Source organism: Salvia splendens, chromosome 4 (genome assembly GCF_004379255.2).
Source record: "Salvia splendens isolate huo1 chromosome 4, SspV2, whole genome shotgun sequence".
NCBI classification, from domain to species: Eukaryota; Viridiplantae; Streptophyta; class Magnoliopsida; order Lamiales; family Lamiaceae; genus Salvia; species Salvia splendens.
This window is the reverse complement of record NC_056035.1, coordinates 10,351,145-10,376,278: the sequence shown is the minus strand read 5'-3', so window position 1 is coordinate 10,376,278 and position 25,134 is coordinate 10,351,145. Positions and strand designations below refer to the sequence as shown.

The 25,134-nt window shown below is 40.8% G+C and overlaps 3 protein-coding genes and 1 pseudogene across 3 annotated transcripts; all 4 read right to left on the bottom strand.

The window, feature by feature from the left end:
- Positions 1-1,227: 1,227 nt before the first annotated feature.
- On the bottom strand, positions 1,228-2,866 carry LOC121798865 (very-long-chain 3-oxoacyl-CoA reductase-like protein At1g24470). Its single transcript, XM_042198098.1, has 3 exons — positions 2,161-2,866; positions 1,737-1,806; positions 1,228-1,654 (listed from the first exon to the last, which is right to left on the bottom strand). The coding sequence occupies exons 1-3, from the start codon at positions 2,766-2,768 to the stop codon at positions 1,397-1,399; spliced, it is 936 nt and encodes a 311-aa protein (XP_042054032.1). The 5' UTR covers positions 2,769-2,866; the 3' UTR covers positions 1,228-1,396.
- Positions 2,867-7,678: 4,812 nt separating this feature from the next.
- On the bottom strand, positions 7,679-13,480 carry LOC121798495 (annotated as a pseudogene).
- Positions 13,481-18,516: 5,036 nt separating this feature from the next.
- On the bottom strand, positions 18,517-20,779 carry LOC121798497. The gene is made up of 3 exons (XM_042197534.1): positions 20,605-20,779; positions 20,341-20,490; positions 18,517-19,232 (listed from the first exon to the last, which is right to left on the bottom strand). Exons 2-3 carry the CDS (start codon positions 20,443-20,445, stop codon positions 18,918-18,920), a joined length of 420 nt encoding a protein of 139 aa, XP_042053468.1. The 5' UTR covers positions 20,446-20,490; positions 20,605-20,779; the 3' UTR covers positions 18,517-18,917.
- Positions 20,780-20,978: 199 nt separating this feature from the next.
- Positions 20,979-24,169, bottom strand: LOC121798496 (E3 ubiquitin-protein ligase AIRP2-like). The gene is made up of 5 exons (XM_042197533.1): positions 23,682-24,169; positions 21,902-22,064; positions 21,700-21,766; positions 21,399-21,615; positions 20,979-21,320 (listed from the first exon to the last, which is right to left on the bottom strand). The coding sequence occupies exons 1-5, from the start codon at positions 23,771-23,773 to the stop codon at positions 21,110-21,112; spliced, it is 750 nt and encodes a 249-aa protein (XP_042053467.1). The 5' UTR covers positions 23,774-24,169; the 3' UTR covers positions 20,979-21,109.
- Positions 24,170-25,134: the final 965 nt, after the last annotated feature.

The window sequence follows — 25,134 nt, the reverse complement described above, 5'->3', positions numbered from 1 at the left end:
TTATTCTTCATCTTTTTGTTTTATATTAAATTCTTCCTTCATTTTTTACTTTCTCACCAATCTACTCTGATATATATGTGATTCAATGTGCATAATTAGATTTTGCTACATGGATAATGATCTTGTTCATTGGGATCTTATAGATTAGTTTTCTATTGAACCCTGTTCTTGAATATTTAAAGCTTAGATCATTAAATAATGAGACATCCTATCTAATAACACAAAATTTAAGGATCAAAATTCAATGTTCCTCCATTTCGAAACTACACTAGCTAGATTTGTCTTCGATGTAAATTACTATAGTTGATTAAAAAAATAAAAAGACAAACATAACGAAAATCTGATTAAATATTAAAATGGGCCCGATTTTTGTTAGTATATGGGATTGCATGAACTGTTATTCTCTTTTTCAACTGGAAATTTATTTTTTCTGTCGACTGTTCTGAAACAAAGCATTTATTCAGCATTTTCGTTATCAATTTGTGACTGACATGGAAACTTACAAAATCTCTATGAAAAATACTTGAATGGCATCGATCATGATTCTGTTTGAGTTAAATCTTAAAACTGTTTTATATAAAAACCCAAATTACAAATCAAATTTTTAAGATATTTTGAGTATAATATTTACAAATTACTTTAACAAATAGATTAGAATATTTTTGAGTTAATGAATCTAAAACTTTTGATATAAAAACCCAAATTACAGATCAAATTTTGAACATATTTTGAGGATAATAGTATATCTTTAAAAGTATGATACCCTTCATCCTCTAATAATTATTCACTTTGATTCCAGCACGAGTTTTAAGAAATGTAAAAAAAAGTTGATTGAAAAAGTTAATAGAATATGAGTCTGATCACTTATATAAATTAATTTTATAATAAAATGTGAGTGAAACGAGGTCTACTTACCCATTATAATAAAAAGTGAAAGTAGACAATTAATGGATGATGGACGAAAATGACAAAAGTAGACAATTAATGAGGGACGGATGGAGTATCGAATATCGATTACATCAAAGGCCAATACTATACTATTACTAGAACAAACTAATAATGAAACATAACATGTTAACAATTGATAGAAGAAATATAACACTAGAAATTCACAATAGAGTTACAACGTGGATAGATAAATCATAAATAGATACTAGTACTTTTAAAACAAATAATGGGTTTGTATTTTATAATTCTGACCCAAAAAAAAATCAGTAAAATCATCGATCACTATTTAATTTTAGTATCAATATATTTGGCACCAAACAGGTACAATAATTCGATACACCGTCATTTAGGTTTGCTTTTTTCATAAAAAAGCGTCTACAAATCAAAGGTGATTGATACAACTACCATTCCTTTATTAATTAACAACTACCATTCCTTGATTAATTAATTAATTACTGATTTTTTTTGTTTTGTTTTGAATTCTTGTAATGGCAACATTGAGCCTCCAAGAATCAAGAATAGCATGAGGCAACATGGAGGCAAAGAACCACTGAAGAGAATGGGCCCAGTAAGGAGTGCACCTACTTTCATATCCTATCCATTTAACTGCTGCTTCCACATACCTCTCAGCTCTTGGTATAAATACTGTTGATTTATCCACATCTGCAACTTCTGATGCCATTCTTGTTGATACATATAGAGGTACCTGATTTCAGGCAGAAATTAACAATAATATACTTTAATAAAATAATTTTTGTTTTTAAACCGTTGACAACGGTTATATGTACCTGACACTGGACATCTATTCCTTGGTGTTTGTACTCCACATATAGGCTTCTCGATAATTGATCCACATACCTGCAAGCAGTAGTCACATCACATTAATTTATTCATTGAAAAGAGCCTCTCTTTTTTTCTTAACCTAGCTTCGATTGCAACCCCTCTTTTGTGATCACCAAGTATTTCTATAACTACTTTAAATCTGTTACTCACCACACTACTAATTTCATAAATTTAACCAAAACTACTAGTATTAGAAACTAATACGAATGAAAAAGGAAGCAAAAATTTGGCAAGGGTTGATATGTGTCTACATCCTATTCCTATACGTACAAATAAAGAAAGCAACCAGAATTTTTTTAAAAGTAACGCTGTATAATTGTGGATCACATTAATTACATCACGTGCCTGACGGGAAGAGGAGATGCTTACGCTTTGGTGGCGGCGTAGACGGCGTAGAGCGGGTGAGATGGTACAACAATTGATGCACCGGAACCGATGTTGAGAACGGCGCCTCTCCCTCTGCGTAGCATACCTGCTACAACTGCTTTGGTAACGTGAGTTGTAGCTTCCACATTAACCCTCACCAAATTCATCCACACTTTCTCCTCAACCTCGTGAAAATACATGGCTCTTGGATACGTGACGCCCACGTTGTTGATCAGCACCCCGATGTCCAGGCCATCGATGGCCTCCTTCATCTCGCCAACCCTGGAGACGACGTCGTCACGTGAGAAGTCGAGCTCGAATAGCTTGATTTTTGAATCGGGAAACCTAGCTTGGATTTCGGCGGAAACGGTCTTCAGTTTTGCAGAGTTCCTGCTGACTAGAACTAGATTGAGGCCTTTGGCGGCGAGTTTGAAAGCGAAGGCTTTCCCGATTCCATCCGTGGAGCCAGTGACTAGGGCCCACGACCCGTAACTTGTCAGATCCTTTGCCGGTCTGACAACTAGGTTGAAGATCCATCTCACAAGAGAAGATAACTGCTTCAAGATTTGGAAAAAACCGAGAGACGAAACTAGAATGATCCAGAAGAGCATCTTGTGTGTGTCCTGAGAGAGAGGGAGTGTGATATTAATATGTTGGCTGTGTTCAATGATGGAGCATAAACCGCCACGTTTTCCATTGATATTAATAGCAGGTATTCAATGCCGAAGCTGACACTGTTGTTATACATTAATTAAGCTCAGCTCAAATTTAACAATTTTTATGACTTGTCTGCCAAAATTAAGGCTCTTTAACTTAACTATGTACCGTATGCAGTTAGTTACACAATGTACAAAAATTTATTCACTTTATCTCAACTTTTTTACCGCACCATAAATTATTGATATGCGACGAAAAGGAGAGAAGTTATTGGGTAATAATAATAATGTCTTCGATGGAGCAGCAACCTCCACGTTTATAATTTCACCTATGCATCAACCTATTACAAATGAGTGCTACTACACATTACTCTATCACAATTACACACACATCTACAATTATATATGCCTTAGGGTGAGAGCTTCAATTATAAAACCTCAATTAGTACTGAAATTTAGGTTGTATCTGTTGGGATTTTTCGTCCCTTTAAGAGATAAAAGTCGGACGTAATACAACCCACAGGAGGAATACAAAAGAACGAACTAAACCGAAATTACAATGAAACAAATCGAAACAGTAAGACCGTAAAAGTGTTTAGCCGAATCGAGGAGGCCTCTTTCCGCAAGACGAGATACGCCCCGGTAGTGCTCTCGGTTTGGTGTGTCGTCCCCAAAGATAAAATGATTACGTCTCTGGTGAAGCAGCACCGCAATCAACAGAGCTCCGGCGAACTGGATGGAGGAGAGGGCAGAGCTTTCGACAGAAAAACAATACAGGAGAGGGAGAGAGCTTATGATGCTATATGCTTTGTGTATGTTATGTATAGATGCATGGAATGGCTAGCCTATTTATAGGCCTAGTCCACTGCAGGGATCAACTCAGCCTTGATGGCTGTCATCATGGCTCATTATGGCAGGGCAGTAACCGCCGGCCGTTACGAGTTTGAAAGCTTGGAGTGGTCGACGTTGAATCTAGACGCTGTACACGCCCTAGTTCAACCGCCACATGTGGACTTCGTGAAGCGACTTGATCAAGACACTGATCAAGCCATCGCTCAAGGCGCAGCAGGCCGAGGTGATCAGGCTGCTGATCAAGGCGCAGCATGTCAAGTTGATCAGGCTGCTGCCCAAAACTGAGGTGGTCCAAAACATTAAGTCTGGATCCAGGGACAAGCCCAAGAACCAAGCCCAAAGACCACCCCAAGTCCAAGTCCAAGTCCAAGTCCAAGACCAAGACCAAGGGCACGGGTGCGGGCGCGGCTCCGCTCGGCGCGCATGTGCACGCGTGTGGGATCTTTCAACCATCTTAGTCCACGATAATTACTAAGGGTAATAAGTCACTTAATAAATACACATTTAAAGATGTGTCTCATCTCCTATGTGGGATAATTAACACTAGTTAATTACTCCCTAGGCTTTCATTCCATAGCTTTATCAAAGCTACAATGTGACCAACTTGAACCAAATATTTCTCACTCACCGGGAATCGGATTTGAGAAAATGAGTATACTACGGTCATCTATGCGGAACGTAGATATACGCTATATCATTTAATTTCCTCGAATTAAATGTCTCATCACATTTATTATTGGTCAAACTTCATTGACCGGACATCTTAAAGTCAAGATTCCAACAATCCCCTCACATAAGTGGAAATAGCCAAATGCATATGCATGCAGACACAAGTTTAACCCTCGAGAGGTATATAAGCATAAGGATAGGTAGTTGTTGGCTTTGAACCCTCCATAGTCGACACCATCGGATACACATGCGGCTTAGTAGCGCGATGCTTTGAACTAATCCCACACGGCGTGCACCGAGACAATGGTGTTAACGCTTAAACACCACAACCTCATCCGTTCTCACGTTTTGTGTCCTTTGCGGCCTTGGACACCACTTTGGATTCATAAGCGTGTTATTTGAAGCGGCCTCACTTCACACTTATATAGGTGATTCCTAATCGAGTATCTTGCCCTACTCGGTCTCCTTGAGAACTCAATCTCCTCGAGATCCTTAGGAGTCATTAAAAGGCATAGACTTAGCCTCATCACTAGGCAAGTTTTCCAACACTCTATTGTTCTCTAGGGAATAGATATAGTTGAGTGTTTCTCATGAACTCTCATAGCTTAGTTGTCCCTTTGAACCAAGTTCTTGGGATCTCCAGTCATCATGGTTGGGTTACCACTATGACAATTCTTTAGTTTGTGGATTTCAAACCCATTCCCTCTAGCAACTTATTCATTTGATCACGGCTTAACCCTTTGGTTAGCGGATCTGCTAGATTATCTATTGACTTCACATAGTCAATTGTAATCACCCCTGTTGTGATCAAATGTCTCACGGTGTTATGTCGTCGACGTATATGTCGAGACTTACCGTTATAGAAGTCATTGTTTGCCCTTCCAATAGCCGCTTGGCTATCGCAGTGGATCAGCACTGGTGGCACTGACTTAGACCAACATGGAATATCTTCAAGAAAGTTCTTAAGCCACTCGGCTTCCTCACCAGCTTTATCTAATGCAATGAACTCCGATTCCATTGTTGATCGGGCTATACATGTCTGTTTTATGGATTTCCACGATACAGCACCACCCCCAATAGTAAAGACGTATCCACTTGTTGAAAGTGAGTCTCTATTGTCGGATATCCAATTTGCATCACAATACCCTTCAAGTACCGGGGGTATCTCGAGAAGTGTAGCCCATGATTTTGAGTATGTTTTAAATATCTCAAAACCCTCACAAGAGCTCTCCAATGCTCTTTGCTTGGATTGCTCGTGTAACGACTTAACTTGTTCACGACACAAGCAATGTCAGGTCGAGTGCAATTAGTCAAGTACATAATGCATCCGATGACCCGTGCATACTCTTCTTGTACAACGGGTTCGTCTTTATTCTTGCTCAAGTGAACGTCGAGTTCAATTGGAGTATTAACCGGCGTGCCATCATAGGCTTTGAATTTATTCAATATCTTCTCAACATAATGTGATTGTGTTAAGATGATTCCATCAGACGTTCTTAGAATTTTCATTCCAAGAATTATATCGGCTAGACCCATGTCTTTCATGTCAAAGTTTCTCCTTAACATGGCCTTTGTATCGTTAATTACTTGAGTGTTGCTACCCAAGATTAACATATCATCAACGTATAGACACGCTATAACATGGCCGTTATTAGTGCTCTTGATGTAGACACATTTGTCGCACTCGTTGATTTTGAACCCATTTGATAACATCACATTATCAAACTTCAAGTGACATTGCAATGACGCTTGTTTCAATCCATATAGAGACTTTACGAGCTTGCATACCTTTTTCTCTTGTCCAGGTACTACAAACCCTTCGGGTTGTTCCATATAAATTTCATCTTCTAGTTCACCATTTAGAAACGCGGTCTTTACATTCATTTGATGAATCTCCAGATTGTGCAATGCAGCAATGGCGAGAAGCACTCGGATAGATGTAATCCTTGTTACAGGTGAATAGGTATCGAAGAAGTCATATCCTTCCTTTTGTTTAAAACCATTTACTACTAGTCGGGCTTTATACTTATCCACTGTTCCATCGGCCTTAAATATCCTTTTAAGTACCCATTTGCAACCTAGATGTTTCACACCTTCAGGTAGATCTACCAACACCTAAGTGTGGTTTAGCAAAATTGAATCAATTTCGCTTTGAACAACTTCTCTCCAATGTAGCCCGTATGGGCCATCGAAGGCTACTTTTATAGATGTCGGTTCTTCATCTAACATAAAAGCAATGTAGTCAGGACCAAATGTTTTTGGTGTTCTGACCCTACTACCACGTCTTAGTATTGTATCCTTTGGATCGGGCCTTGCACGCTTGCGCGATTCAGGTTCCTCATCCGCTGATTTAGAACTAGTGACTTCTTCTTCCACCGGTTTAGAACTAATGGCTTCTTCTTCTTCAATTCTTGTCTCAGAATTGGTTGAGACTTTTTCCTTGTCTTTGCATCTAGACGATGTACACGCCCTAGTTCAACCGTCACATGTGGACTTCATGAAGCGACTTGATCAAGACACTGATCAAGCCATCGCTCAAGGCGCAGCAGGCCGAGTTGATCAGGCTGCTGATAAAGGTGCAGCATGTCAAGTTGATCAGGCTGCTGCCCAAAACTGAGGTGGTCCAAAACATTAAGTCTGGATCCAGGGACAAGCCCAAAGACCACCCAATGACCAAGGTCCAAGTCTGCTGCCCAAAACTGAGGTGGTCCAAAACATTAAGTCTGGATCCAGGGACAAGCCCAAGAACCAAGCCCAAAGACCACCCAAGGACCAAGGGCAACGGCAAGGCTCGGCTCGGTGCGCGTGTGCACGCGTGTGGGCTCTTTCACCCATCTTAGTCCACGTTAATTACTAAGTGTAATAAGTCACTTAATAAATACACATTTAAAGATGTGTCTCATCTCCTATGTGGGATAATTAATACTAGTTAATTACTCCCTATGCTTTCATTCCAAAGCTTTATCAAAGCTACAATGTGACCAACTTTAACCCAATATTTTTCATTCACCGGGAATCGGATTTGAGAAAGTGAGTATACTACGGTCATCTACGCGGAACGTAGATCGACGCTATATCATTTAATTTCCTCGAACTAAATGTCTCATCACATTTATTATTGGTCAAACTTCGTTGACCGAACATCTTAAAATCAAGATTCCAACAGTATCAATGGAATAAAAATGTAGTAGTCCAAACATTGTCACGTGGAATGTCTAGTGAATTATAATTGGTGGAATTATTTCTATTTCTACAAACAATTATGATTGTTGGACACACACACCAATATATCCGAACCAGTAAAGTTTTACTCGTATCAATGGAGTTGGAATGACATGGGAGTGTTAAATAAATCAGTGAAACTAAGTATTCATTCACTCTGAAACACCAAATTTATTCAAGAACAGTTTTTGTTTGCTAACTTCTCTGAATCCCTAATATTAGATTGCAGAGAAACATATTGGGAGAATCAAGGAAGATTTACATTTACAAGGAAAGAGTATAAATTATTAGCTTCACTAAACCCTACTACTCTATAACCAGTGCTGTAAGGATTGCTTGTCACAATATGGTAGCTCCTAACCAGATATGCAAGAGCACCCAATAAGCAATGACTCCAAGCCTCCCTCTCGGATGACTCATCAAAGCTCGACTCCCATTCACCCTGAACGCGCATACACGACAAGCATCAGAAACCACAAACACAACCAAACAGTGGATCTACAACTACATGTAGCGTATAATTCATGCCGTTCTAGTCACACAACCAATACTTCATCCTCATAAACACATGGTTTTGCCTTTAGAAGAAGTATAACAATAACATGTGCAAACTAGATAGTAGTAGCAGTTTACCAGATTCCATCAACTCAATCTGCAAATTTTCTTCCCTGTCTAGGAATCATACCAGAAGTAACCAGTGGCTTGAATGCATGACCTGCAAAGTCAAGTTCCTGTTAATTCTAACACCTTGGACTTCAGATGGAGTAGTTTATTGACATTTATACTCACCTTTATCTTCATTGAGTCCCTTATCATTAATCAACCGTTCGGCCCCAGACTCAATATTGATAGCAAGGTGATCATTTGAAGCCTTCCTCAACGAACGCACGCGGGCAGCAGATGAAACAGAAGGAATGTTGTTGCTCTTGGCGAGTGATGCCTGCAAGTTTTCAGAGGTAAGTATTTTGGGCTATTCTATTCAAGCAAGGATTTCTTATTCGACCTCTATTTTCCTTTTGAATTGAAGAGAGACCTCAGGAGTTGGTGCACACACAGTGAAAAGAAAGATAACAAGAACTATAGATCAGGAATACAAAAATAAAAAAGCATAAAACAAAATTTACCATGTCTTGCATTTCTGATATCTCCGTCTGAGTAGACAAGGAGGCTACAGATGTTCCGCTATCCTGGTCTATTTCTGGCAGAATGGCTCTGGATTTATCAGTCTCTTCTAGTAATTTAACCTTGTTTGACAAATCATCCACAGCCTTTTGGGCCCCAAGCAGTTTGGCACCAAGGTCTTCATTTTTTAGTTTCAGAGTTTCAGACTCATGCATCATGGCTGCAACTAGTTTCTCGAGCAAGGGAAGGAGCCATAATCCCCCATTTACTTTGGAATCATCCATCACATCACCAGCCCCCAGCTTCTTTGCAATAAGCTGTAAACCTGATTCAAGCTCTAACAACTTGTTCAGCTTTTCAGAATTTTTCTCGTTGGCCACGTACTCTTCGACTTGCCTCTTCAGCTGTTCTATGTCGAGAATCTGCTTATCAATGGTTGAGTGAAGCTCTCCATTCTGATGAGATAGCAAGCTTGCCTGCTCCAGATATTCACTAAAACTATCTATGACATAGAACAGCTTTCTTACATTGGCTGAATTATCTGAATCTCCAAAGGCAAATACGGCGTCAGGAACATTAACCAGTTTACTTTATCAATAATGGATTTAACTTGAGGCGCCGAGAAAGTTTCCTCCAGTTCTGAAACAAAACCATGAAAAAGGGGTAAATCACAGAGTCACCATCAAGGAAATAAGTGAATATAGCTAAGTACTCTTTTCCTCAGTTCATCCTCTTTTTTCATCTGATCTTCTAGCTTAATTGCCATTTCATTGATTTCTTCTTGCTGTGCTTTCAGATCAGTCTCCGATTTCCATATTTTTTCCTTGTATAGATCTCTTTCCTCCAAGGCTTCTTCACAATTTACTTGCGCTTCTTTCAGTTTGCTCTGCATAACTTCTAGTTCGATAGTAATCTCATGTTGCAAGTTTTGCTGTTCTTTCAGATCAGTCTCCAGTTTCAAGATTTTGTCTTTGTATGCATCTCTTTCTTCCAAGATCTCATCAGAAGTCAGCTGAGTTTCTTTCAGTTTGCTCTGCATATTCTCGGTAATATTCACCAACTTACTTATAGCATCCTGAAACACGATACCAAGATCTTGATTCTGTCTTGCAGCAAGTAGTAGCTTTTGAGCCTTCTTCACATCAGTAGAAAGTGCTATTTCTTCATCATCGTTGACGGCTCCCAAATCCATGGACAATCTGCTGTCTAGGTTTACCAATTTATCGATAGATCTCAGCTTGGACACAGCTTCATTTATATTCAAATCCAATCCCTGAGTAGCATCAGTACAAGCAGACAACAAAACTCTGATATCATATTCCAGTGATGCTATAGTATCCTCCTGTCTCTTCTTATCTGTTTCAATGTCCTTCACTTGATCTTTGAGAGAGCATGTATATTTCATTGCATTGACTATTCTATCCTTTCTTAAGTGTAACCCTCTCAACATAGCATCCATTGACTCATCGAAAAGTGTTGATAACTTATCAAAATTATCAGCCAGAATTTTGCTTCTCAGGTGATAGCTTTTAACCATCTTCTCAATGTCAAACATGCTCTCACCATCAATGCCATTTCCCACACCATTCAACATTTCCAAGTTTGGAAGGGCGACCTCAATGTTAGATGGGAAAGTAGTTGAAAGAGCCGAATCGTCCTACACAGGTGAAGGAGTCATGCAAAAAGCTTCCATTACATAATCACACCACAAAAGCATACCAACGGAGCAACAAGATAGACATGCCTTCAAAAGGAATAGTATAGAAGAAAAGGCATGTGTTTGTCCTAGATAAAAGGTAACGGAAAAGAACGACCGCACACAAACTATAAGATTTCGATCAATGAAAGTTGTAAGATGGAATAGAGGGGAAAGTACAGAGCTATGATCAACACTATTTCTGATTGATCTACTGTGGAAATAGAGAATGACAATTGCAAAACTAGACCAATTGAAATCCATAAGGTAGTTCCTAACAGTAGTTAGTCAAATTTTTATTTATGAGACAATTAGAAGGAAATAAATTGATCACTGGAAGACTGAAGAGTTACCCAATGAAACTTCAGGTATTTTATTGTGCACTGTGATTTAGCTTGAGAAATTGTTAACTTTTGCCAGAATATATGATGTTTACAAGGAGATTAATTCAGACAAAGTGCATTCCAGCATAAACTATTTGAGTAAAAATAACACAATACGCACATATAAACAAGAACTATACCTTCATGATAGGACTGTTTTGCTGCAATTCAGAGTCCATTTCCAGGGAACAGTCCCAGCTCTCTTTAAGTAGAAAATCTATGCTCTTTAAGCTCTCAAATTTTCTCTGGAAACATTGCCCAATCAAGGTTGAAAGAGTCTCATCTTTTAGAAGTAACTGAAGACTGTCAAGCTGACCAGAGAGCTCCAAAGTCCAACTCCGTAGGCTACTTTGGTTTTCAGCTACCTCCTCCATGCAAGATTCCAGTTCAGAGGTAAGTGAATTTATCTGTTTCGCAGCATTTTCTCTTTCCTGAACCAGATCTGCCATATTATTCTGTGAATTTAGTAATTCTCCCTCAAGCGATCGGATTATGACAACGGATTCAAAGAGCTTGCTAGCAAGTAAGTCAGATTCTTCTATAATTCTCTTTATCTCACCATCCAAATCAACCCGGCCAGTTTGAACTTTACTGTTCTCTTCAGCTAGTAGTGAAGCATTCTTCTGTGCCTGAAACAACGCATCTTCAAGGGACTGAATAATTTTGTCAGCATCACCAAGTTTTGTAACGTAGTCAGAGAGCTCCTCCTGTAATTTATTTAACTGCTCTTCAGAAAGAGATTTTCCTTCTACAGCTACATCTCTCTCGTTCGTGAACCTGAAAACATTTTCCTCTGCTATTGATAGAGCATCTTCTAGTGCTTTTGTACTCGCTAAAAGCTCTTCATACTTGGTTTTATGTGAAGAAGATTTCTCTTTTTCCTTCTGTAGCTCCTCCTCCACAAGAGACTTGGAAACCTCAAGTTTTTTATTCTCATCCAAGAGCTCAGACCTGCTTTTTTCTACAACCAATAAGGCATCTTCAAGGGACTTCATCACTGCCCGGGCTTCAGATAATTTGCTGGCCAACAAACTGGCTTCATCATTTGAACTCCTCAGTTCTTGTTCAATTTGTGCCTTCGAAATTTCGTTTTCACTAAGATATCCAGCAATCCATTTTACCTTTTCTACAGGCTCGTTGAAGGAGAGATCACTTGGAGTACTAATCCCTTCAATTGACTCCGTGAATCTTAGTAGCATACTGTTGCTCTCTACTAAGATCTGCTCAAGTTGATCTTTTTGTTCCTTGGTAGAGACTAGGTCTCTCTCCAAGTGGGATATACGCTCCACATCAACTAACAACTTAGAGATCTGATCCTGGCATTCAGAAAATTTGGTCACATATTGCTGCAGTTCAGACTTCAAATTGTTGATTTCTGCATTCTTTTCATTTATAGAACCTTTCAGGCTTTCCCGTTCTTGAACAAGCCCCTTACCTTTTTTAGCTGCCATAGATAACTTCTCTTTCACTAAAGCACATCTAGCCTCTAATTGATCAAGGCTTTTCTGCATGGTGGCCTTCTCCAACGAAATCTGATATTCCTTTTCAACAACTCCTTCATATTTCTGGCTCAAGTTCTCCAGTTCCAACTGGAGATGGCTCTTCTCTTGTGATTCTGCTAAAAGAGATGATGTTAGGCGATCAATCTCATTGTTTACAGCCTGCCTAGTTTCAGCTAGCTCATTTTGTGACCTTTCAAGAGCTTGATGATCACTCCTCAAAACCTCCAGTTCTGTTTGAAGAATATTCTTCTCCTCTATTTCAGCTAAAAGTGATGTAGTAAGTTGCTCTATCTTCCCATTTGCAGCCTCTACTGTTTTAGCTATCTCATGTTGCAACTTCATAGCTTCTTCTTTAAGCACGTAAGATGATCCTGCGAACCAATGAATGCGCACACCTAATTCACTTGAAGCCACTGCTTCAGGAAAATCAAAGGAAGATATTGCCCCACTCAGTTTAAAATATTGTAGAGATATATCCTTGAGTGATTTGTTCTCATCTGCAAGCCATCTGATCGTCTCAGCGATATCTGTTGGCTGAAGTTCCTTAGTTTCCAAACACTCGGATAATATGTCTCCACATTTCTGAAGAACCAATTCCTTCTCTGCAAGAGACTCTAGAGCAGTAAACTTCTCTTGCAGTTCAATTGAGCATCGATCCAACTCGCTAGTTTTCTCTAGCAACAATTGCTTTAGCGAATCTCTCTGCTGTACCAATGCCTTTCCCTTAGTCGCGGCCATGCCAAGCTTCTCTTTTGTGTTTGCATACCTGTTCTTTTCTTTTTCAACTTCTGCACCAAGTCTTCGAATTTCTGCATGCGCATGTTCAAGAGCTAAATTTTGCTTCTCTAATTGTTCCACCAAACTCCTATTCTCATTTTCTAAATTTCTGAGTTTCAGGTACATATCCTCTCCTTTCCTTCTAAGTTCGAGAATTTTATCACTGGCCAAGGCAAAAGTTCCGATTTCATCAATGTTGTTGAAATCTAATCCTACCTCGTTTAAACATCCCTTAAGCTGGTCACCTCCATAAACTAGAATATTATACTTTTCAACCAAAAATGAGAGAGAATTCTCGATATTATAAATCTTTTCAATGAGAGGCCTGTTCCACAGTTCATCATGATGATCCACTGTGGGCAGGGATGATAGAATCCTGTTTGCACTTTCTTCAATATGCCGATCTGTCTCAAGTTGGGCTTCATATAATTGGGACATATCATCATATTTTGATTTTGCAGCTGATACAGTTAAAGAGTGGAGAACGTATAAGAGGGGAGAAAGAGAAGTGATATGGCCGACTAAGTAGCAACAGCAAGAGAGAAGATTTCAAATTAATTTGTTAGCATCAATTTCTCAGGTTGTTAGGTTGTTAAGTTAGTTCCTATTTTCTTGTATTTTGAATTTCAAGTAGCTGAGATAGAAGTCTATAAATAGAGAGAACGGGCAGAGAGAATGCATCTCTGGACGTGATCACAATTGGACGACTTTTGTCGTAGGGCCTCCTCGCGAGGATTGTTTTCTAGTTCTTCCATATTTCCAGCAATAATAATCTCCGTTCCTTTTCCTTTATTCCAGTATATTCAGCACATCTCGTGCTTCTTTGTGTGGGTAGTCTTTACTCCGTAACAATTGGTGCGGTGAACGATGGTTAACTCTAGGGGCGATTCACGCCTAGACGGTGTGGAGAAGGCTATCGACAACCTCAACGCCCATGCCCAACAGACTGATGATAGGGTCTTGGCGTTGGAATCCAAACTCGATTCCATGATAACTGAGATGCGCGCGGGTTTTGCGTCCCTCACTCCAGGTTCCAAAATACCCCCGGAGGCCGACGCAGCCTCTGAAAATCTGGAGTCCAATTCAGTGGCTGGGGGGTACAAACCACAGTCACCCATGCCGACTTTCGACGGGACAGATGCCCTCGCATGGTTGGCCAGGGCAGAGCAGTACTTCCTAATCTCGGAAACACCAACCGAGAAACGGGTAGGCGTAGCAATGGTAGCCTTGGCAGGCCGGGCCCTTCCATGGTACCAGTTATTGCGTCAACGAGTTCCAAACCTCTCGTGGACTCGATTTGCGCGGGAGTTGATGAAGCGATTTGGTGGAAACGGGGCGTTGGATGAATATGAAGCGTTCGCTGCGGTTCGTCACACCGGCTCTCTAGCTGACTACGTCGCGGCGTTCGAGGCACGCCTCGCGCAGGTTCCGGATATCGCTTCCCATCAGTATCTCGGGTTCTTTATGGCAGCCCTTCGCCCGGAGGTACGCCTCCAGATGAAAGCAGCAAAGATCACCACCTACGAGGACGCGGTTGAACTAGCCCTCGATATTGACCTGATGGCTACGACCCACTCCCCTAAACCACCAGTTGGTCAATCATTCACGCCGGCGGCCATGTCGCCCGCCCAATCATTCCGGCCGGGTGCCAGGGGTCCTTCCACGGCGACCTCCCACTTATCATCGACAGCCTCTTCTCGACCGGGGAACCAACGCTTTCGAAGCATGTCACAAGAGGAGTATAGGAAACATATCGCGGCAGGTACATGTTTCAGATGCGGGCTGAAATTCGGGCCGACTCATCGGTGTCCGCCCAAAACTCTCAATGTGCTGGTCTGCGAGAATGACGACGAGGTTTTCGCGGAGGAGGAATTCGAGGGGGCTGCTGAGGACGTCGAGCTGCAGATCTCGGAATTATCGCTGAATGGTCTGGACACGTAAAAAACGATGAAGCTATTTGGAGAAATTGATTCACATAGGATCAAAGTCATGGTGGATAGTGGAGCTAGTCATTGCTTTATCTCAGAGCAATTGGCAATACAACTACAGTTACCAATCACGCCAACCAAGCCCTACTCTGTAATATTGGGCGATGGAACGTCACGTCAAGCCGCGGGGCTCTGCCGGAGGGTGCCCTTGGTTTTGGACAGTGAGAGCTTTGCGGTATCATGCTATGTGTTTCCTCTCCGCAACATCGACGTCATCCTAGGGGTATCATGGCTCGAAACCCTGGGGTATGTCTTGGCAAATTGGCAGCACTCCTCGATGGATTTCTCGGTCGAGGGTCGACCCGTGTCTATCAAAGGCGACCCGACCCTTATGCGGCGCGCGTGCTCAACACAGGACCTACGCTCCCTGGAGGACGGGGATTGCTGCTGGTTCCTTCGATCAGTGGAAAAGGAGTCAACGGCGGTCTCTTTTGGCATAGGCACAGACCTGTCACAGGCTGCACGCTCCCAGCTACTACAACTCTTAACCGCTTTTCCAGCAGTCACCGATTCAGCCGGGGGTCTGCCACCGAGTCGCAGCATCGACCATCAAATTCCGCTCCTACCAGGTACAGAGCCGGTCTCGGTTCGACCCTACCGCTATAACCACGCACAGAAGGATGAAATGGAGAAGCTAGTAGCAGAAATGCTGGCTTCCGGAGTGATCCAGCCAAGTACCAGCCCCTACTCCAGCCCGGTCCTACTTGTACGAAAGAAAGACGGTTCGTGGCGTTTCTGCGTCGATTACAGGGAATTGAACAAGCGGACGGTCCCCGATAAGTACCCCATTCCGGTCATTCAGGAGCTCCTCGACGAATTACATGGCGCGAGATGGTTCAGCAAGATTGACTTGAAGTCAGGATACCACCAAATTCGAGTGGCTGCCAAGGACGTTCACAAGACCGCATTTCGCACGCATTCAGGCCATTATGAGTTTTTGGTGATGCCGTTCGGCCTCACCAACGCCCCGGCCACATTTCAAGGCTTGATGAATGACATTTTCCGGCCAGCCTTGCGAAAGTTCGTCCTAGTTTTCTTTGACGATATCCTCATTTATAGCACATCTTGGGAGGCACATCTGCAGCATCTTCAACATGTTTTTCAGGCCCTCCACGCCCACTCCCTCGTGGTCAATCCCAAGAAATGTTTGCTGGGACACCATAGTGTGGAATACCTTGGTCATATCGTGTCCTACGAAGGGGTGAAGATGGACCCAGCGAAGGTTTCTGCCGTGCTACGGTGGCCGACGCCCTCGAACTTGAAAGGTGTCAGGGGTTTCCTCGGTTTAACCGGCTACTACCGCCGTTTCATTCGTGATTATGGCAAGATAGCAGCCCCCCTCACCGCCCTTCTACAGAAGCCGATAGACCCAACCGCCAAACGGGCCTGGACATGGCCAACCGCCGCAGCCGCCGCATTCGAATCTCTTAAGGAAGCACTGACGTCGGCACCTCTACTCCGTACGCCAGATTTTACTAAAGATTTCGTTATCGAATGTGACGCCTCGGGTCGGGGACTGGGCGCGGTCCTAATGCAAGAGCGCCAACCGGTTGCCTACTTCAGCAAAACACTGTCCCCCCGATGGCTCGCAAAGTCGGCCTACGAGAAAGAGCTGATGGCCCTAGTTTTATCAATCCATCATTGGCGCCCCTACCTACTCGGCCGCCGCTTTGTCGTCCACACGGATCAACGGAGCCTACGTCAACTCTTGGCCCACCCATTGGCTACTCCGGCTCAACAGAACTGGGCTGCGAAACTGTTGGGCTACGATTTTACGATCGTTTACAAGGAAGGCCGCCTCAATAAAGCTGCCGACGCTCTCTCCCGTCGCGATGAAACAACACTACAACTCGCAGCTGTGTCGAGACCATCCTGGCCAGAATGGTCCACCGTCCAAGCCACCATTCCCGCCGACCCGACTCTGGCTAGAATCAAAGCTGACTTGGAGGCAGGGCGTCCTTCATCTCTCCACTACGAGCTGATTCACGGGACTCTTTTCTACAAGGGACGGATCGTGGTGCCTCCACAATCACCATGGATTCAGAAATTGATTGCCGAGTTTCACACCACACCAACCGGGGGCCACTCCGGGGCCTATCGCACTTACCGCCGGCTCGCATCGAACGTGTATTGGCCTGGGATGATGCGGCAGGTCACTGCCTTTGTTGCGGCATGCGCAATCTGCCAGCGACACAAGTCCGACACCAAGGCGCCGGCGGGTCTCTTACAACCCTTGCCAATCCCGGAACGAGTTTGGGAGGATATAAGCATGGATTTCATCTCCGGACTACCTAAGGCGGGGGGGTTCGACTGCATCTTCGTCGTCGTCGACCGTTTATCCAAATATGCACACTTCATGGGCTCGAGGCACCCATTTTCGGCTCGACAAGTGGCTGATACATTCACAAGGGAAGTTGTACGCCTCCATGGCATCCCTCGTTCCATCGTGTCGGATCGAGATCCGCTTTTCTTGAGCTCCTTCTGGAGAGAGCTTTTCCGCGCGATGGGAACTAAGCTGAAGATGAGCTCGGCATACCACCCCGAAACTGATGGCCAAACGGAGGTACTAAATCGGTGCCTGCAAACTTACCTCCGTTGTTTCTCATCAGATAGACCGAAGCAATGGCACAAGTGGCTATCTTGGGCTGAATTCTGCTATAACACGAGTGCCCATTCTTCCGCGGGAACGACGCCTTTCGAGGTGGTTTACGGCCGACCGCCCCCGACCATCCATGATTTCCTACCCGGTGAAATCAGAGCTCAGGCGGTTGTCGACACACTCCAAGCTCGCAACGACGCCCTGGAACTCCTGCGCCACCACCTTCAACGCGCTCAAAATCGGATGACTGTCGCGGCTAACAAGCGCCGTCGCGATGTTCACTTCAACATCGGCGACATGGTCTACCTGAAATTTCGACCGCACCGCCAGTCCACACTCTTTACTGTGCGAAATAGGAAGCTAGCACCGCGCTACTTCGGCCCATTCCGGATCAGGGCACGCATTGGCGGCTCTGCGTACCGTTTGGAGCTCCCCACCTCCGCTCGAATTCACCCGGTTTTCCATGTCTCCTTGTTGAAACGAGCCATTGGGGAAGAAACAGCTGAACCAACGTTGCCGGAGGGACTGACCGATTACGAACCCCCAATCTTACCGGAGCGGGTCCTGGACAGACGGGTGTTGGACCAAGACGGAGAGCAGGTAAAGCAGGTCCTGCTAAAATGGGATGGGCTAGACATTGAGGAGGCGACTTGGATGGATGAAGCTGATGTTTGTGGGCAGTTTCCTTTTTTCAGCCTTGAGGACAAGGCTGTTTTGACGGATGGGCCAGTTGATACAGTTAAAGAGTGGAGAACGTATAAGAGGGGAGAAAGAGAAGTGATATGGCCGACTAAGTAGCAACAGCAAGAGAGAAGATTTCAAATTAATTTGTTAGCATCAATTTCTCAGGTTGTTAGGTTGGTAAGTTAGTTCCTATTTTCTTGTATTTTGAATTTCAAGTAGCTGAGATAGAAGTCTATAAATAGAGAGAACGGGCAGAGAGAATGCATCTCTGGACGTGATCACAATTGGACGACTTTTGTCGTAGGGCCTCCTATCGAGGATTGTTTTCTAGTTCTTCCATATTTCCAGCAATAATAATCTCCGTTCCTTTTCCTTTATTCCAGTATATTCAGCACATCTCGTGCTTCTTTGTGTGGGTAGTCTTTACTCCGTAACAGCAGCAGATGTAGCTAAGTCGCTTGATTCAGTTAGGTCAGCAACCTTTGCATTGAGAAAATCAATTTCCTGGTCTTTTGAAAATAATACAGAATGGAGTTCACTCACTTTCTTCTCAGTCTGCTGACGTTCATTGGTAGCAATTTTAAGCAATCCAGAGCACTCATTTATAATCTCAGGCAATGAGGCACCAGATCCCACAGTTGTTGCATCCCAAGAAGGAAAAAAAAAGAGGCATGAAAAGGTCAAGCTTATCTCGCAGCAGTTCTATCTCAGCTATCATTTCAGGTACTTTGATACCACTATCTGGTTCATCAGCTTTATCATCTTGTAGATTATCATTCTCCTCAGAATTCTGTTGGGAGTCAAAAGTTTCTATTTCATCTGGACAATCAACAAATGTATCCTCCATTACCCCTGGCATCACGTCTTTTGGTAAACTTTGGAAAGAATCTAATACAGGTCCATCGCTTGGGGTGACGGGATCTATCTGCACGGCCAAAACCCAACACAAGCTACTGAGTTCTGTTGTTGTTACACACACACATCATATCCACAAAAACAGGAGTTCTTTATAGATGCAATTTGAAGGATGCTAGGTACGTCCCGGAACATGAAAAGTATCAAGTTTAAGAAACAGGAATCAACGTAGATAGACTTGTTTTCAAGCTTGTTGTACTAGGCAAAACATATGTTTTCTGTTACAGGATAAACAGTTAGGTCCCAGTGATCATTTTTCCTATAGAAGATCTTCAATCTTCTTTTCTGACAATAAGTATAATGCAACAAAATAGCAAGCTATAGAATGAGAAAACAAACACTAAACACCTCATACAATACCACAGTGGCTACAAACATAAAGTTGTATAGGGAAATGGGAGAAGATTATCTAATTTTAAGTTTTTATAATTTAATTAGTGGGCTTGTAGCAAAGTACATACTATGATACTTCGCTTCCAGAATCCTATTCCTAGTACCAAAACAAGGTCATATTTATAGCTACTTAGAAGACATAACTTGAAGACCTTTCATCCAAAATTGTCTACTTTCTAACATACACATATACAGATCAAAAAACATAAATTATATAAGTTGTCAATCTATCCCAGATAAAGTAAAATGTGATTATCATTTGGCAACTTTGAATTTTACTAATAATTACTAGTTCATCCGTTTAAACAAAAAGTTGTAAAATTACTTTCATGATCGTGCCTCGTGGCATAGCAGCACCCATGCAATGAAATGGTTTGTCTGTAGAGACGCTCCCTAATTATCAAGGAACCTCAAATACAGCAATGGGGGAGTGATACGGATATATTTATTTATTATAAGCATGAATTTAGTTGATATTCTATATATCACTAGTATTTAGTAGTATTATCTTTATGGTTTACGTATTCACTTAATTGTTAAGATTAGGATTGATTTGATTTATTTATATTAATTAAATGAATGAAGAAATTATAAAATCTCCTTTTTATTTTTCACGCTCCTTTTTACTCAAACTTTATCATCATGCTTCCTTAAATTTCCGTTCCATATCTACATCCTCCACATTCAAAATCTTGACAATGAATCATTGGATTAAAAATGATCACCTGATCAACAGAATCGGCAGCACTCTCAGCTACTGCTGCTGTTGCAAACCCCTCCTCGGCTTCCCCAGCTGCTGGGGAGACTTTCCTCTCATGATTATCTTCCATTTCAATCAAACAAGACTCCCACTGTCTATTTCACCCAAGGTCCATCTGAAATCATATAAAGATTCAATCTTTCTTCCTCCCAGAATTCATTCTTGAACTAAATCACAAAATAACGCTCACGGAGTATTAATTAAAAAGAAGAACAGAGCAGGACTGTACCTCGAAAAGAGGGTCTGATTACTGGGTTTTTGTTGAAGAAAACTGAAAAAGGAGGGACCCTGTGTTGCAGTTGAGCGGTGAGTGAGACTGTTTTGGAAGATTTTGTATGTCTGTTACTACATGCGCCGCGGAATGAGTTTCACGACTCATAAGTACGACGTCGTTCAAAGTCAAAACCTGCCATTAAATGTCGACCGACCCAAATATCTGCATTTAATTTTAGTTGGTTACGCTGCCTAACTCAACATAATATACTTTTCCGTTTGCAAGACCTTTTTCATAACTTCCATGTCATGAATAATTAGAGTTCAAGAATAGGATTTTCTTGCAGCACACAGCATTTTACAAATGAGAAGAATACTCCAACTATAAGGTTACTTAAAGATGAGCGCACGGCTTCTTATTCATATTCATATACATATACATATTGAGACAACTACCGGACTCTATTTACATTTGAGGTCGGCTTCTTCTATATATACCCTCAATCCCACATCATGTAGTATTAAATTAAATATTCATAATACATCAAGAACAGAGCATCTGGTATATCTTTAGGCAGATTTCTGACATACAGGTAGAATCGTCTCAAGTCCTCTGTCGAAACAGCACCACGCTCAATCACTTCATCCTTGCCGGTCAGCTCCCACAAGTCTCTTGACTCGACTCGTCTTAGACTACCACGGCAAAAGGGGCATGACTCGGATCTTGTGCTCCTGAAAGTTGAAAAAAGGAGCAGCATTTATACCATATCATGAGAATGTGCAATGCAACATATTCTCTTAGTTACTTACCAATCTCGGTAGCAGTTGATGCACATCGCGTGGCAGCAATTAGGCATGACCATCTTGGTGCAAGCCTCCAAGCATATTCCACATTCGTCGTCTCTCTCTGAATCTCCTCCATCTCCTTCCAATCTCTTCTTGCTCGAAAAAGCAATGCTTTTGCAGTCACCATCATCCACCTGCACCAAGTCATAATGGAGCTGCTCAAGCGACGGCAATATCAACCCTGCAAGTTAAGCGATCATTAGAGGTCATAACATTATGCTAATTCCCATTAGTTGGGTGTAAAGAAACAGACGCAACAAACAACCATAGAATTCTTTCATAGTCGCTTTGCGGCCTATTGTTGAAATCTTTGGCCTTCCATCTGTATATACCTGCCAAAAATGACAAGACAAACCAAATTACTCAAAAGAAACAGAAGACAAAAATTCTTGGTTCGAACAATGTTTTGACTGCTTTTATTCTTGAGTAAAGCCAACTAATAATGTAAATGTTTACTACATTCATACCTTATAAATGAGTATGTGAAAAGGATTTAAGATTCTTGGTAGGAAATATGCACAGGAACAGTCGATCCATTTTAGAAAATACAGAAACAGAGGTGACAAGTGATTGTAGACCAATTTCATTTGAAGACGCGCACCTCCCTTAGCTTTTGGGATTGCAGCAGCCCTAGAAAGCCATAAAATATGACACAATCAGACAGTGATGTCATCATTTTCTGTACTTTGACATAGGAACATAGCCGAGATATAACAGAATCAGATGAGATATAATAAATTTGCAATAGAATGCCTTTTGGTTTTGATCAGGACAATAGATTCCAAGATTTGGGTGCGACCAAACAAACATTGCTTGCAGCAGAGCCACAGTGCAAATATGAAGTTGACAAGAATAATGGATAAGACAATATCAACATTCAAATTTGCAATATCATCCAACGACAAGCCAAAACAGATTACTGTGGCACAATCTATGCTCACATAGTTCAGAAACCATTTGAATCTCTAGGTTTTCTTTCCTGGTTGGGGCTCTGGTGCACATCAATCATCATCATATTCTAGATTACAAAGATGCTAGTCCTAGACAGGATGGCTTTGATAGTTTTGGCCTTCCACATCTATAACCTTTCGTCATTTTTCTTATTCGGTAAACATAAACATCAAGACTTTGTTCTCTTTGGTGGTCATGAGAAAATGAGGAATAAGAAAAATCTCTTCCTTTAAATCTCTCATTTCTTTTTCATACTTTTCTAAGAATTTTGAGCTTTCTTATTCCTCATTTTTACTCAAAGAAGATAAAATATTATAACAACAAATACATCCGTGATAATCTTCGAATTGGAATGAAAATAAGGAACAGGAAAGTGTAAAATTCTTTTTTTATAGAAAATGATGGAAAGGAAATGAGGGATTTAAGGCAAGAGAATTTTCTTCTCCCTCATTTTGTCATGATAAATTCAACCACCGAAGAGGACGCAACCCAAAAAGAACAGGCACTAGCTTACAATTGAAATGAAAGTAATTTGATTAGTGTATTCGAATAGATATCTAGCCATAATGCCACTGCAGGAGATTCTCAAGCAGCAATTTCAACACTAGAGGTATGCACACTTGCATTATCAGAAATGGAGGCTATTTTAGGTCCTTGGAAATGAAGGGTAGGCTTAAAAGCACTAGGTAAATCTTTACCACATAAAAGGATTTGCAGATAAGGAAGGATGGTTTAGCTGGATAAGTATTTCATGAAAGGGATGTGGGAAAACACGGAATGACATAAATATATTGCATTCCCAGATTAATCATCAGTGCAAAAGCTACTCCATATTCCCCTTTCATTAATACAACATTGCATAGCAGAGGTCTAAAAACAACAAAGAAGACTTTCACATTGGACAAGAATCAACAGTCGGCCAAAGTAAAAACCACAGAAAAAACACATAATTCTTTCCATTTCAGCAACATGTAACAGCCACAAAAGACATGCAAAAATTTTATGTGAATTCAGGTAAAGAAACAGTCTCTTCACATGGGAGGATTTAACAAAAACAGAACCAATGTCTCGAAATGAATAAGCAGCACAATCATTGACTTCTCTGCTGCAATACTCATCAACAAAAAGTAAAATTAAGAGTTATTACTCTAAAATAAAACCCAGTATAGCCAAAACATGCAAGAAGAATCCAAATACATGCCCAGAAAAGGAGAATTAAAGAAAAATAGGAAAAATAAATTATTAGTAGTATTACTTAAAAAGAAAAGGACAAAACAAGGTAAAAGGAGAGCTTACAGAGCATTTGCATGCTGAATATCAGTCTCCAACAAACTCAAAGAATCATTGTACGAAGTCCTCGCCAATTGCTGGTAATGCATCATCTCCATCTTTTTCTTAATATTCTCTTTTTATAGAATCAGAATCCCCCTGGTAAGTTGCTCTGTTTAGCAAGAAAACTGCTTTTCTGCCCCAATAGAAAGTTCAAAGGCAAGATAGAAGTCTTTTTTAGACAGCTATAGAGGAGTCCAAGAAAGGAGAAACACAAAGCTTGCTCTTTTTTTCAGAATTCAGAATACGACTACAAAAAGATCAGAAAAGAAATATAGAGAGAGAAATTAAACCGAACTCTCTCTCCCTTCCTCCTTTCCTATCCAGTCTGGGTCCCTTTATTTTCAAGAATCAAACTTCACCATCAGTTTACCCTTTTCTTTAAATGGAATTTGAGCTCGGTAGTTTTGGGGAGTGGATCCCTGCCGTGGAGAAAACACAGCAGGGGCTACTGTGCCACCAAACGACGACGTTCCCACTCAACTTTGACAAATTTATATATATCCAAATAACTTTAACTAACGGTGCACTAACCATTCAATTGTAATCATTATTTTAGTTATTTACGCTAAACTATTATTTCACTATTAAATAACACCATTTCATTGTAATCATTATTTTATTTTAGTGGTTTATGCTGAACAATTGTTTCACTATTAAATAACGATTAATTAGGAGTGCTTTACGAATTTTTTATACTACTACTAACTAAAATTTCATAAATTAATATTCAGTTACATGCTTATTTCAATATTATTGAAGTATAATATTATGCTAAGTTAATTTTAAATCATAGTAATTAGATGTCATCAGTTGCAATCGGGAGTTATCAATTGTAGTTATAATTTATTTTAGCTAAAACTTTATCACATCAGCAAGTAGTTTTAAATGTGCTAATCTCAATTATCATAACTTTCATTAAATTTTAACTAATTTCATAACTGTGAAACTCGAATATAACATTTCAATTTTCTCAATTGTCTTATGATGGTTAAAATTAAAACTAATTTGGAAAAATCAAAAGTATGATATGGCAACAAAACCATGTATTATTATCAAATTATTTTAGTTAACACTCCAAAATAGTAATTTTAATGACAATTATCTCTTAAAATTATCAACTTTCAATTATAAGATGCTAATTTACACTAAAATAATACTACAAAAGAAGTTTCAATTATTTTTTTAAAAAAATTAGTATAAAATTAGTACTTCATCCATCTCATGTTACTTGCACTTTTCTTTTTAGGTCGTAAATTTGGATCGATTTTTTAGTGTAATTAAATTAGTATTTTAAGTATAATGAAAGATCACTCGTTAAGGAAACACTTAATTAATTCTAATATATTAATTAAATATTCTAATTATCACTTAAAATATAAATAGTGTAAGTAGTTTGTAACAAGCCGAAATAGAAAAG